The 13,197-nt window shown below is 46.0% G+C and overlaps 1 protein-coding gene across 1 annotated transcript in view; it reads right to left on the bottom strand.

Moving 5' to 3' along the window:
• The window catches only part of TSHZ3 (teashirt zinc finger homeobox 3), a 78,768-nt gene extending 65,799 nt beyond the window's left edge, over positions 1–12,969 (bottom strand). Inside the window, exon 1 of the mRNA XM_003416382.4 lies at positions 12,905–12,969. Coding sequence (XP_003416430.2) covers positions 12,905–12,944 — 40 coding nt within the window. The 5' untranslated portion in view covers positions 12,945–12,969. The remainder of the gene's footprint in view (positions 1–12,904) is intronic.
• Between the last annotated feature and the right edge of the window lie 228 nt (positions 12,970–13,197).

Below are 13,197 nucleotides of genomic sequence, written 5' to 3'. Positions count from 1 at the left end.
CATTTTCCAACTTCTCCAGAAGACTTCAGCTTGAGAAAAAGCAAGAATGAACTTCCTAATCTATGAATATATTTTGGAGACTGAAATGGGTTCCTGAAATTATTTCTAGACCCTAATCGAGATTTTCATCTTCGGAAGCCAATGCCAGGTTATCACGCTCTGGATATGAATCACTAACGTGCTCTGTGGAGCCATACCTAGATACAGGACAGACAGATGTTCCTTCAGGACCTAGAGCATGTTCAAGATAGGTGTGAGGCAGGTGAGGAGATACAGAGCACCTGGAGATGGGCTTTACGGCACACCTTTCATGTCTTTCACCCTCAGTTCTTAAAAATTCCTGTGACCTATGACATTTGATTGTTTCCGGCCCACCAGAACTGGGTGGCGGGGGGGCATTCCATCCAGGCTCGCATGGCCCCACTTGAGTTACTCGGGGTCTGACTTTCCTGAATTGCCAAGTGTGATGGCCAGGGGAGCCAAGCGGACACAGGGCTGCCATAGCTACCTGAAGACCCCAGCCCGCACCTCCTCCCCCACCAGGGAAGCCAGAGATTTGTGACAGGAAGTTAGAAGTCTGTGTCAAGTCCTTCATGCAAACAATAAATATTACTTCTGCTCATAATCGGACTTTTCTCCAGGATCGTCTTTGAATGTTGAACCTTCTTCAATTAATTAAAAACTAGGCACTGCAGAGTGCATATTTTATCAGCTCTCAGCTGCTTAAGTGTCTAGAAAAGACCAGGCAGTTTTTCTTTCTTTCTTTTTCTTCTTTTTTTTTTTTTTCCCAGGCAACCCAGAGCAAGTACTTGCAAGGGTCATATCTTTTTAATTATCTTTTCTCTCTTTGATTAATTATTCCGTCTGACAATAGCGTGTTTCTAATGCTATTCACCTGCCTTTGATGATTGACAACTTTTCTGTCTGATTCAGAGCAAACAGCTGCTGCCACAATCTCCTAGCAACCCGGGTGTGATGGATGAGCCCCCAAGATGGATGGCTGCAATAAATCATGTCTCTAGCCATAAAACTGAGAAGAGGGGATAAGAATAAAAGCGTACAAAAAACAAAACAAGGTTCCTTCCCATGAGTGCACTCAGTTCCTTACCAATTATACCTGAAATGGACTTTGCAACTATTAATAGCAAAGTTTTTCTAATCAGTGAGAATGAGATGATGCCCCTTGTATCAAGGTGTTTACAACTCTTCCCGCAAACTGGCACTTGGACTCTCGTCACCTGCAATGCGGCACCAGTGTGGGGGTGAGGGATCTAAGTTTCCCCTTATTCCATGAAGTCTCAGAGGAAACAGTATCATCATTTCATCGGCAGTGTGATCCCAGGCACCAACAAAGGTTATGAATCTGATTCCACCTGGTTTGGGGTAGCAGCGTGGCAATATCGGAAGTGATTCCGAAGTCATCCTTATGTGTGGTGCAAAGTGTCAGGCTGCTAATAAAGTTATTTCAAAATAAGCAGACAGACATGCAAAGTTGCCTGGAGTTGGTGGGTGATGAAGCAGCCTTTCCATTTCCTTCTTGTTCGTGGTAGACGCACGCTTTTTAGGTGTCAGGGAAAAGTTTGTTCAAGCAGCAGCAAGATATGAACACTCAGCCCTCCCGCTAATTCTGGATTCTCATTTCTATGGATTAAAAAAAAAAAAAACCTACCCCAGTCTAACTTTCTGCCCCATCATTTTTTTTAAATTAATGTCCACACTATAAGTCATACAAGAAGCATTAAATTTAATTAGCAAACCCAAATAAAGTCACATATTTAATCGAATGCCTGATAATTAAATTTGCACTATCGGGGCTCTCCTGGCTGAGGAGATGGAGCAGGGGGGCCGGCAGAGCTGGTTTGTCTTTCTCCACTGGGGATCCAGGCGGCAAGGGCTCTGAAGCAAAAGAAGCACAAAGGCCAGTACGGTGCGTATGGGACCTTCAGGCAGCTGGAGGCTCCCTGCAAGGCCAGCCCTTCTGCAAACCAGCCATCGAGCCAGCCTGTCTGCGAACAAGCCTGCTTGCCTAAGTACTTCCAGTAGGTGGGGGTGTCCTGGTACAAGGAGCTCAAGGGTGCAAAAAACCAGAAGCCATTAACTGGTGGGGGCCTGGAAACAGCTGTCCACATCAGTCCTGGTGGGGATCTGCTGAGGCCTGGGGAAGGCGGTAGGGTGCAGACACAAAGGGAAGAGGCTGCTGGGAGCAGAGGCCAGGAAGCCACCAGAGATCTTTTTTTTATCTGAAATATTCCTTAGATGTGGAAGTCTATGTTTCTTCCTTCTCACACAACTAACCAAGCCAACCAGTATGTTTTTTTTAATAGTTATATTGTGTTTAAGCTTTTCAGATATTTCTTAAAGCATGTCAGAGGGTTTAAAAAATCAGACAGCGGTTCTGGCTTCGGCAACTACAGCTCTGTTTATATTTTAATGTTTCGTACGTGACTGCCTCAGTGGGGAAAGAATGAGAGAGACACAGAGAGAAAAAGAGAAAGTTGCTTCTTAGGCTTTAGTGTAAATCACAGATACTTTATTCTCCCCTGTGTCCTTGGAAATTATTCAAAAGCAAAACCTTCTTTTGGGGGGGATAGGAGAGGGCCTTCGATATGGTAAATGGGACAGCCGTGTTGGGTCAGCAGCAATGAGAACCCAAGGCCAATCAATGGAAAGACACACACACAGACCCCTACCCTGCCCGAGCCCGTCCAACTCTCAACTCAGAGGTTTACACGGCAAGTCTAAATAATATTCAAAGTGATAAATGGCACCCTAAGCCCGGCATCTACCATCAATCTTTTTTTAAGGAACATCCATCTTCAATAATGCATGTTGGAATCATGTGAAGCCAGGAGCCCAGAGATTCATTTATGCCACCCTCGCGGGCTCAAGTGGCTCGAATGATACCTGTCACCCCCCCACCCTCACATACACACTTTTTTTTTTTTTTCCTTCACTAGAGGAAAAAAAGAAAAGGAACTGGAAGGGGGAAAAAAAAGTCAGAAGAGTGTCAAAGGATGAACAGTGTGGTTTCGCAGATAATATGAAGGAACATAACCTCTCCCTTGCCTCTGCCAATCTTGTGCCCGCCACGCCACACAGCCAGCCAGCCAGCCAGCCACACCGCGGCCTCGCTCCTCGCCTCGCCCCTGCCTCTGCCTCTGGCCAAATCAGCAGGACTCTCTCCCTGAGCCACTCTGCTCTGGGGGGAGGAGACAGTGTCACATGGACCTGGGCTTCCCTCCCCTCCCTGTTGTCTGGCTGGGGCCCATGTGATAAATGACATATGCCATTCTGTCAGGAGGGGAGGGTGGGTCAGTGATGTATGGCTCCGCTGAAAAGGAAATCGACTGTTTGGCATGGTGCAGCTCTTCTCCACCAGGATTTAGTTCCAGAACTCTGAAATGAATTCGCCGACGTTTCAAGTGCACACTTAGGGCAGGCTGATGGGAGGCCTGGGGAAACCAGGCTTTATCCTCCCCCTACCCTTCCGAACGCACACAAAAAACCATCCTGGCGCTGGATGCCTGCAAAAGGCCACGTGTGTGTCAGGGTGCCCAGCCGTCACACACTAGGGGTCATTAAATACGTGAGTTTTAAAAAAAAAAAAAAAAATCAGAGAGAGAGAGAGAGAGAGAGAAATCTCGGGGAGGGAGGTTAGGACTTTTATTTATTTATTTTTTTAATGGCAAAGGGCTGACACAAAAGCAAGATAAAAATTAGCATGTTTGAAGTAATCGTCCCGCAGCTTGACATCTGCATAGTAAATTTTAAAGGAAAAAAATGTGTCAGACAGCCATGAGCTGCGCCGCCCTCCCCCCTTTCATTAGCTCACTGCCAGGGTGGCACTGCTGAACCTCATTACGGCGAGAGGATTTATGAAGCTGAACCCAATGGCAAAGAAAAGGCATCTGTCAATAATTGTAGGGAGCTGCACTCACAGCTTTGAAATCTCATTAAGTATGCAGTTATCAGGCATAAAGATCAAAAACATTACTCAACTCCGACAGAATCTTATGGACGAACATTAATTAGCAACAGGCCTACAGTACAAAAAAAAAAAAAAAAAAACACACAGACTTCCTCTCACACCTGCCCAACCCACAAACCTAAAGCAACACTCCCCCTCCCGCCCGAAAAAAAATAATTCCCGGCATCTGAGACTGATCAAGAACATGAAACAAGAGAGACACACACAGAAAGGAGGAGAGGGAGGGAAGGGGTGGGCAGCAGGCAGGGAGGGAGGGGAGAGGGAGGGCGGGGAAATTCAGTTGAGAGTGTCTTGGCGGTGAAGAGAGAAAAGGAAGAAGCTGTCAAACTTGAGAAGGATGTCAGTGCTGGCCCTGATTACAGGGGCCTATGGAGTTCTCAGACCTTCTATCATGCTCACCATCAAAACCAGCCTCCTCGGTGTCAGTGCCGGGAGACTGGTGGTGCCCAGCTCCAGCCCAGGCCCAGGGCCCAGATCTCGAAGATGGTCTCCTGCGCCACTTGCTCACCTGGCAGGCAGGAAGCCTTAGGCCCCATGCCCAGGAGGCAGGCCTTGCCAGGCCTTCTCCAGCAGTACCCAGCTCTTCCCCACCCTGGTCTACGCCCAGGGGCTGGGGCTGTGTCTGTCCAGCAGATAAAAGCCAGCAGAAAGACCCAGTGGCACAGACCTGGACATAGTCCAAGGAATCACTACCCTCAGTGTTATCACCACCATCTGAAAACACCTTGTCTTCCTCCAAAGAGGCTTCAGCATCCCCTCCTCACACACACACTCTCTCTCTCTTCATTTCTTCTGGGTGTGATTTACATACTCAATCCCTTAAAAGGCACCAACAAATAAAATAGGAAGTGTGGGGAATTCACATCCAAACTGCCAAGCTGACACTGGGTCGTAAGACTTGGTGATCTTGGTGGCACTCAGGAAGCTGTGTAGCTGATTACGCATGTCAAACAGTTCTGTGTTCCACTTTGACTCCATGATATCCGAGGGGAAAAAATTAAATGGCAGATGCCTCTCCCACCACATTTTCCACCTCTTGCAAGCTGCACTGGCAGAGAACAATTTAAATGTGTTTGGAAACATCCCATAGGACTGTGTGCTTGGGGTCTCAGGCAAACTTCCCTGACGTCCCTGGGTGGCTTGAAGCTAGGGGGATACATCAAATATCACCCAGGTTTCAGTCCAGCAGGCAACATCAGCCAGCAAACCTTCTCCCTGGCATTCTGTGCCACAGTCAGGCACCATCCCCAGCCTCCTCCACGAAAGGTGCACGAATGATAATGTTGCAGCAATTAGTTTGTATTTTATCTGTTATTGCACTGTTTCAGAAAGGTGGTCTTCTCTAGTTACCCAGGCGCACATGTTCTTGCTCACAGGCTGTCTCTCTCTTTCACACACACACAGAGTACTTTCTATAACCCCATACCACGCGGAAACCCAGAGAACATCACCTCCTTACGTGTGAAACCTCCGCCATCGTCCTTCCTGAGGGCTCACTGCCTCCTGTACCGCACACTTCACGTGATGGCCACTTCTGAAATGTTTAGCTCTCTCGTCTACAGAAGATAATGGTCACCTTTTCCTAATTAGCCACATCTTTAAGGAGACGAGGATTAAGGTTCCTAGGCAACCAGCTTGGAGATCCCGCCAAGCCAAGGCCCATCCTTTCCAATAAGTAACTCTCCTTTGGAATATCAATTAACACAGCTCAGATAATTGTCACCTATAGCCAAAAATAGAGCATTTGTCTATAAACCAGACCTGATGAGAAAGAATTTTAGCAGTAGCGTTACAACGAGGTGTTTATATTTTTTTGTGTGCTTACCATATTACCTTTATTATGTGTAACATCAAAGTGATTATAGCAATTACATCTAACAGAATTAATTACAGAACTTCCCATCATCCCAGGATACATAATGCATTAGAGGTAAGCCAAAGAAAGGAAACATCTTGATTGTAGTAACTATTGTTGGTACGGGTTTTCCTCGGCAGCAATGCCAAACCAACAACGGCACATTTCAGGAGGAGTGGGGGAAGGGAATTGAAAGGGTTAATAGGCAACAAGGTATAGTTCCTTTAAATAAAGTAACGGGTTTGTTTAATAAGATGTTGGTACTAGTGGACATATAAAATCAATTTAATTTTTTAAGCGTGAATCTTTAAAAGGGACTGGTTAATCCACCCAACCAATGTTACTACATAAAGGAGAAAGCACATGGGTGAAAGACTTACAAGTCTTTACGTATGCAAAATAAATTCACTCAAGACTTCATTAATATTAATTTAAATTCAAAACCCATTTACATTAAATTGTTCATTAAAAATTGCCTATTTTATGCAACATGCATTTCTCAAAGAACTCAGAGGAAACCGAAACACGTAAGACTAGATTTAATGATGGGAATGAAAAATCAAAAGTCATTGAATATGAGTCATTTCACGTATATTACCAAACAGCCCTCGCTCTCCCTGAAGGCTGGGTTCCAGTTTGGCGAACAAACAAGCATTCAGAGTATGTTTACTTCTGCCACTATAAACTTGCAAAGGTGATCTTATGGCTTTGGACAGTACGGAGGGGAAAAAAAAAAAAAGAACAAGAGAGATGGGTGGCATGAAGGGGGCAGCCAATCCCAAACCAGACTTGGGGAGAAAGCAGGCGGGTCTCCACCCCAGAATTCTGTTGGGTCACAGTCCTTTCAGAGTTAGCCTTACTTTTTAAAAATGTACGTTAGATGCATTTGCCAGCGTCCATCTTGGTCTAGAATCCATAGTCTGCTCTCCCTTCACCCCGCCCTCTGCAATCCCCTACTCTCAAAGCAAGGAGACCAGGGATACGTAAGAGGACTTGGTAAGTTCCTTGCTTTGGCAAGCTCCCGCCCAAAGACAATATGAAGGTACCCTGGTTCCCCAACAGCTGTTCTGGATGAAGAAAACACAGTAATAATTAATAACATGTGTCCTGACAGTATGAATTAATAATTTATCATTAAGCCCAAACAAATTTATTCTTCAAGAGCCACACCTTTCTGTATCTGAAAAAAAATAAAAATGAAAAGGTGTTTGAAAAGTCCAGGTAACGTGGCCTTTAGAGAAATGCTTTTTCTCCTCAATACATCTCTGGAGCCACTCTTGTTGAAACCCTGAAATAATGTACAGAATGGAAAGTAATTAAACCCGAGAATCTAAGTGCTGATCAAACCAACTGTATGTGCTAGAAATGTCTTTTTTTTAAACAGAGCTTATAAAATATTCAAGATTTGGTCAAGGACACTATGTAGTCTTTCTAATACGGGTTCCTAAGCCTAAAGTATGACCATTTTTCAGACAAGTGGTCATAAACAGATTATCTTCTATTACTGTCTTTTTTTTTTAACTTCGAAAAATGCTTAGTTTTATTCTAGTCACAAACAGTAACCTGAATTTTGATGCCAATGTATAACATAAATTTTTACAAATGTTGAAAAATTAAGGAAAGCTACCCAAGTCTGTATATCCATTCCTCACAATTCAGGTAGAAAACCAGGAAGGGGAGAAAAAGAAAGAAAGAAAACAGATCCATAGCCATTGTTTAGCAGGATTTTAAAAATTAATATAATGACTAGCTGAAAATACTAGAAACTAGAATTAATCTGCCTGGATTTAAAAAAAAAAAAAAAGGCTTACAGACATTTAAATGTATGTATCAGGACACTTTATCAACCTAACATAAAATTGTCATCTTATCTTATTATATGACTATTTTATGCATGTGTCAAAGAATTTAAAAATGACTGCCTGTCTATTGAGTCTAATTACAGCCGCACATTATCTGTCTGGATGTACCAGTCCATATCATTGTTACCAAATACAATATATTGTGTTCACCTTTCATTTTTAACTTCAGTTAGAGAAACCACAATTTGGGGTATAACTAAAAAAAAAAAAAAAAACGGTCATGAACACCTGGGAATGTTTTGGGTAAATGATGCCACTGTTGCCTTCTTCTCTTCTGTCCTGTTTCTTCTCCATGGGCTGTGACCTGATGCTACAGGGAGGTTACAAAACAGCTTTTTGAAAGGCCCAACCTTGTACCTGTGCTAGACATGAACACAGATGGGTAGACGCGCACGCTCTACTTTTTTTTTTACCTACAAGATCAAAGCTATTTTTATAGATGGTCCAGTGACAGACAGGACTAAGAATGGGCCTGCAGGAAAACCTCCCAAACTGCACTTGGAATAACTGTGAACTGCTGGAGTTACTGGATTAAACATGGCTATTGTACACTACTAGGACCAGGGACTCCAGTCGCCTGTCCTCTGCTCTCCTGCCTGCGTGCTGCAGCCCTCACCCCATCCTAGCTCTGCCACTACACCTGTGAAAGCAAAGGATGGGAAAGGGCCCAGGCGTTGCCCTGAAGAAGGTGATACTTCTCCTTCCAGGAAGCCCAGGCGTGGAGGGCAGAACTAAGGGACTGCTTTAGTGCTGTGAACTCACCTGGTTTCATGGCTTTCCCCACAGCCCTGAGCAGTCACCTTTCATTCTAATCACTTTACAAAACAACCTTTAGTAAAAAGAGGGAAAATACAGACTTGCGAGGCAATTTAGGGAATAACTGCTGATACATCAGCTATCGACTACCTCGCTCCTGCTTATGAGCGCGCTCAAGGCAAAACTGAGAACAAAATGACAACATCAACCGCTCACAATCAAGTGTGGCCCTGGAGAGCACTGAAGCCCTAACTGACAGTTGTCAAGCTAATGGGGGCACAGCAGCTGATTCTGGAAGATTCTCTTCCCCATGTGGATGTCCAGGGGAGTATCTTTGCTTCCTATCCCCCTTTGTTTTCCTCCTTTATCTTCTTTATTTTTATTTATTTTTTCTAATTTGCATTGTTCCTCTTATTTTGTAGGAAAAGGGGGAAAAACCATAGAACATACAAAACCAGTCATTTTGTCACGTTGCTACAAAGTAGACTCTGTCCAAAAAAGAAATATGTGGCAGAATTGGCAGCAAATAAATTCCCAAGATTGATGCTGAAAGGCTCTGCTGACTGACGGCTCCATGTGCTTCCGAGAAGGGAAAAGTCTCTCTCTGGGGCTGCCCGACATGTGGACATGACTTAGGCAGGTATTACCTGGATTCCACCAGGTGTGCCATCTCTCAGGCATGACCCATGTATACTGGACTGTGAAACCCCTCTGCCTTGCCACTACAAGCTCAGCCTATTCCATTGGGATTGAAGTGTTTTTCGACACCATCAGCCAACCCCAAGGGGTCCAAATCAATTCTACAAAAGTCAAGACACTCCAAGGTCTAATCTCGCGATGTTACCACCTACGCGCTACAGGCAAGATTTTTCTTTTCACCACCAAGACTCAAAAGGTCGGTGGCCAGCTGTTGCGTGTTGAGGAATTTTTTTTTTTTTTTTTTAGTAGTATGCAATGGCTTTTTATAATTTTATATTTTCCTCCAAAAACTGATTATGAATGGACAAAACGTTATCTACCATTAAGGACGGCTTTAAAATGTTTCTGTCATTTTCAGAAGATACGTGGTTCAAAACAAACATGAAGCACAGAAGAGTCATATTTTAACCAAAGGATAATAGTCGTTTCGCCTTAAGGACAGTGGCCTTCGCTAACCTCGCTCCTCTGAGCTTCTAAGAGCAGCCGCATCTGTCCAGCACAAATGCACAGCCCTTTGAATTGACATGGCTGGAGAAAGAAAACTCCAGCCCAGGTTTCCTTCTCTTCACAGGTGAAGAAACCTCTCTCTCAAGACATCGGGCCTGCATAATTTCCATCCTCAGAAACGAACCCAAACAAACAAAAAATCCTAAAGTCCAGAAATTCGTCTTTTCAGGGATTCTTGGAGGCTGCTTGGGCCTTCTGGAAAACAGGGTGACATTTGGCCTAGATAGACGACATGCACCTGTGTGCAATGTCTGTCTGCCCTGCCCAGCTCTCAGCCCTTTGTGGTTGTTATTCTACCCCAGACCATTAAAAGGGCCCTAATTCCTATGACATGATTATCCAGGTACCAAAGCCCATTTGTCACCTGCAGCAGAAAATTGAGTTAACGCACAACTAAAGGCAGCCAGGACTGTGTAATATCAACTTGATTACATCAAACTAGCTGCAAACCTAATTCTGCTGGATGACACTGCGTTGGGCTTGTCATCTCTAATCATTAAAGCTGTCAGAAATCCATCAGGTTTACAGCTAATTAGGTGAACACTAATGAAGCTGGCAAAACAACTTTTCTTTTTTTATGGCTGAGCGGACCTTTCAGTTTGGAGGGGGAAAAAAAATTCTCAAGTATTCTCAAGGTTGCTGGGGACTGGCTTTCCAGTTACCAATCAGCAGACATCTTTCTTTTTCCCGTTCCCTCTCTATCACTACAAAGCAATCAATTTGTCATCACCCCCAATATGCCACAAAAGCAGGCATGAACCTTATAACTTGCAGCTGTGGGAACTAAAAAAAGGAGGGAAAAAAATTGGAAGTTTCTCGTCCATCCAAACAAACAAACAAACAAAAAAACAGCTCACTTATTGGCCTGGGCATACTTATCACCAGCCGAAATGTGGAGGGTTTTTTGTTTTTTTTTTTCTTTCTTCCCTCCACTCTTCTAAAATAAGTAACCCTTCAGTCATTCTCCACTCCCTCCTCCACACATCCATTAGGCAGAGGCATTCTGATAAAGTAAATCCAAAACCAGGGTATGGGAAAGAAAGAAAGCACTCACGCTGCCAACTTCTGATTGACCATTAAGCTATTGATGAATGTGCCTGTCAGGAGAGAGACAATTAAATCAAATATGAAACAAAGTCGTTTTGACGGGTCATTTTGATAGAGTAAAACCATTCTTCCATCTCCTATTAGTCGTGCAGTCAAGTTTTTTTTTTTTATATATAATGAATATTTCTTAACTGACCTGAGATTTCCTGGTTGGCTTTTTAAAAGGTGCAAAAAGGTTAGTGAACAGGTCACTTTAAAAAATAAAATAATTAACAGTACATTTCCCCTTTCTCTAACGTTTTGAACAGAAACCTATCCAATTGGAGTTTCACACTGGCAGGGTGGAACAGAAGAGATGTGGCACAGAGTTCTAAAGCAAACGTAAAGATGTAATCGCATTGGGTTCCCTGGTTCAAGGAGAACAGATACTTTAAAATGTGTATCCAAAAAGGAAAGAAAAATCCCAAAGCCTGGAAGAAGCCCAAGGCACTCCTACTGCTCAACTTCTGAAGGATTTCTGCAAACTTTTAGAGTTTATTTTGTGCAGATAAGTCCACTGCTTAGGCTTGGAATTTCAAGTACAAGGTGGGATGGGCAAGAAAGCATCAGCCAGGGGGTGAGGTGGGAGGTGACACCTTCCCTCCAGTCACCAATGGGATTTTCAAACTTCCTAAATGTGAGCAAAACTAAGGACAAAAAGCAAAACCTGCATGCATTATATACCCCAAGCCAAGTTTGTTTTCTTCTATGATTTTCCAAGAACACAGACGGGAGCGTACACTTCTGGAAGGAGAAAGAATACCATTCCCTCTCTGTGACCCAGTGTAGGGAGGCTGTACCTCCTGGGTGCACTCAGTGTACAGGCTGCCCTGGTACTACCTGCGGGCAGGATGGAAATCAAACATCACCACCTCTGCTCTTACAGACACTCTCCGGGCATGCTAGGTACAATGCCTTCACCCAAGAAGGGTACCAGCCAGTGCCTCGGCCCTTCCCTCTCAACCTCCCCTCTTCCACCAAAAGAAGAGAAATGAACCTCCACGTAGCCCTCCAGTTCCTGCAGCATCTGAACCTCTAAACATCTGAGTGTTACTCAGATCAAAATACATCACTCCATATGTTGTCCTCTCGGCAATCCGCCCAAACCCCTGAAGTTGCACTGACGCGGCCCTCCTGACGTAGTAACAGAGCTTGGCCTCACTACTGCCGGTGATTTATTGATGTTTATTGGGAATGAATAGATCAAAGGCAGCAGCATGACGGACGATCAATCAGTCATCAAATCAAGGGTGGCAACTGGCCAGGATCCCTTCTTCCAGGCAACATGCCCCCATCCAACATTATTGCAAAATAATGTTATGTGTGTGGGTTTTGTTTTGTTTTCAACGATGCTTTTTCCAGAAAAAAAAAAAAAAAAAAAAACAGCTCAGTCTTAACAGGAGTTGACACTCCTGGCAGGAAAAAAGAAAGGAAGAAGAAGAAAAAAAAAAAGTACTCAGCCATGTCCCAGAACTAAGTGCTGGGAGAAGAGGGTGGGAGAAGCAGCGGAAGGAGGGGTGGGGGTAAGGGAAAACAAGCGAGGCAGAGGGAAACGCCAGCCTCCGACACTGACTTGACATGACAGGCATCTGACAATACCCAGACCCTGGGCGCTTTGGTTTCCACCGCTGTGCCCGGCTCGGGCCCAATAAATGAAGAATCCATCGGATTAGCAGTAAGGTGGCCGAAGGAGCCGGCTTCCTCACTCCCTCGCTCGCTCTCGCTCCGAAGGCACCAGGCGGTCCCCCGCCGTCCGGCCGCGGGAGGACACGGAAGGTGTCCCAGGGAACTCAGGTGACCCCGCCCGCCCCCCACAGAAAGAGACAGACGGGGATCCGTTCCATCACTTCCGCAGCCAGAGAGCTGAGGTGGCAGGGACCCAACCCGACTTCGTTCGCCCCGAGCGCGGTTCCCGAAGGGGTGCGAGCGGCGAGAGGGCAGAGCTCAGCGGGGCGTCCGGGGGGCGCCGGGTACCCGAGCCTGGCGCGCGCACCCAACCAGGAGAGCGGCGAGCGAGCCTGGCTCCTGAGAGTTACTCTGCGCCTGCAGAGGGAGAGGGGCGAGGAGTGGGGCGAGCACCGCGGGCTGGAGGCGCCGAGCTAGGAGAGGAAGAGGAGGAGGAGGAGAGGAGGAAGGGGAAGCGGCTCGTACCTGCTGCGCGCCGGGGCGCCTGCTGCTTCCTCCTCGGCATGATGCTCTTCTGGCGACTGCCACCACCGCCGCCGCCGCCGCCGCCGCCGCCGCCGCCGCCGCCGGGCTGAGCAGAGGGAGGGAGGGGCCGCGGGGGGGGCGGGCGGGCCGGCTCTCAGCCTCCCCCCCGAGAGGGGCCGCCCGCAGGATGCTGCTGCGCCCCGGCTCGCCGCGTCCCCCCCTCTCGGCGCTCCGCCGCGCTCCCCGAACGTGCGGAGGGAAGAAGGAGGGCGGGCGCGGGAGGCGCGGGGAGG

This window comes from Loxodonta africana, chromosome 21 (assembly GCF_030014295.1).
Source record: "Loxodonta africana isolate mLoxAfr1 chromosome 21, mLoxAfr1.hap2, whole genome shotgun sequence".
NCBI lineage: Eukaryota > Metazoa > Chordata > Mammalia > Proboscidea > Elephantidae > Loxodonta > Loxodonta africana.
The sequence above is the reverse complement of the archived record's forward strand: the minus strand, read 5'-3'. Positions and strand labels throughout refer to the sequence as shown.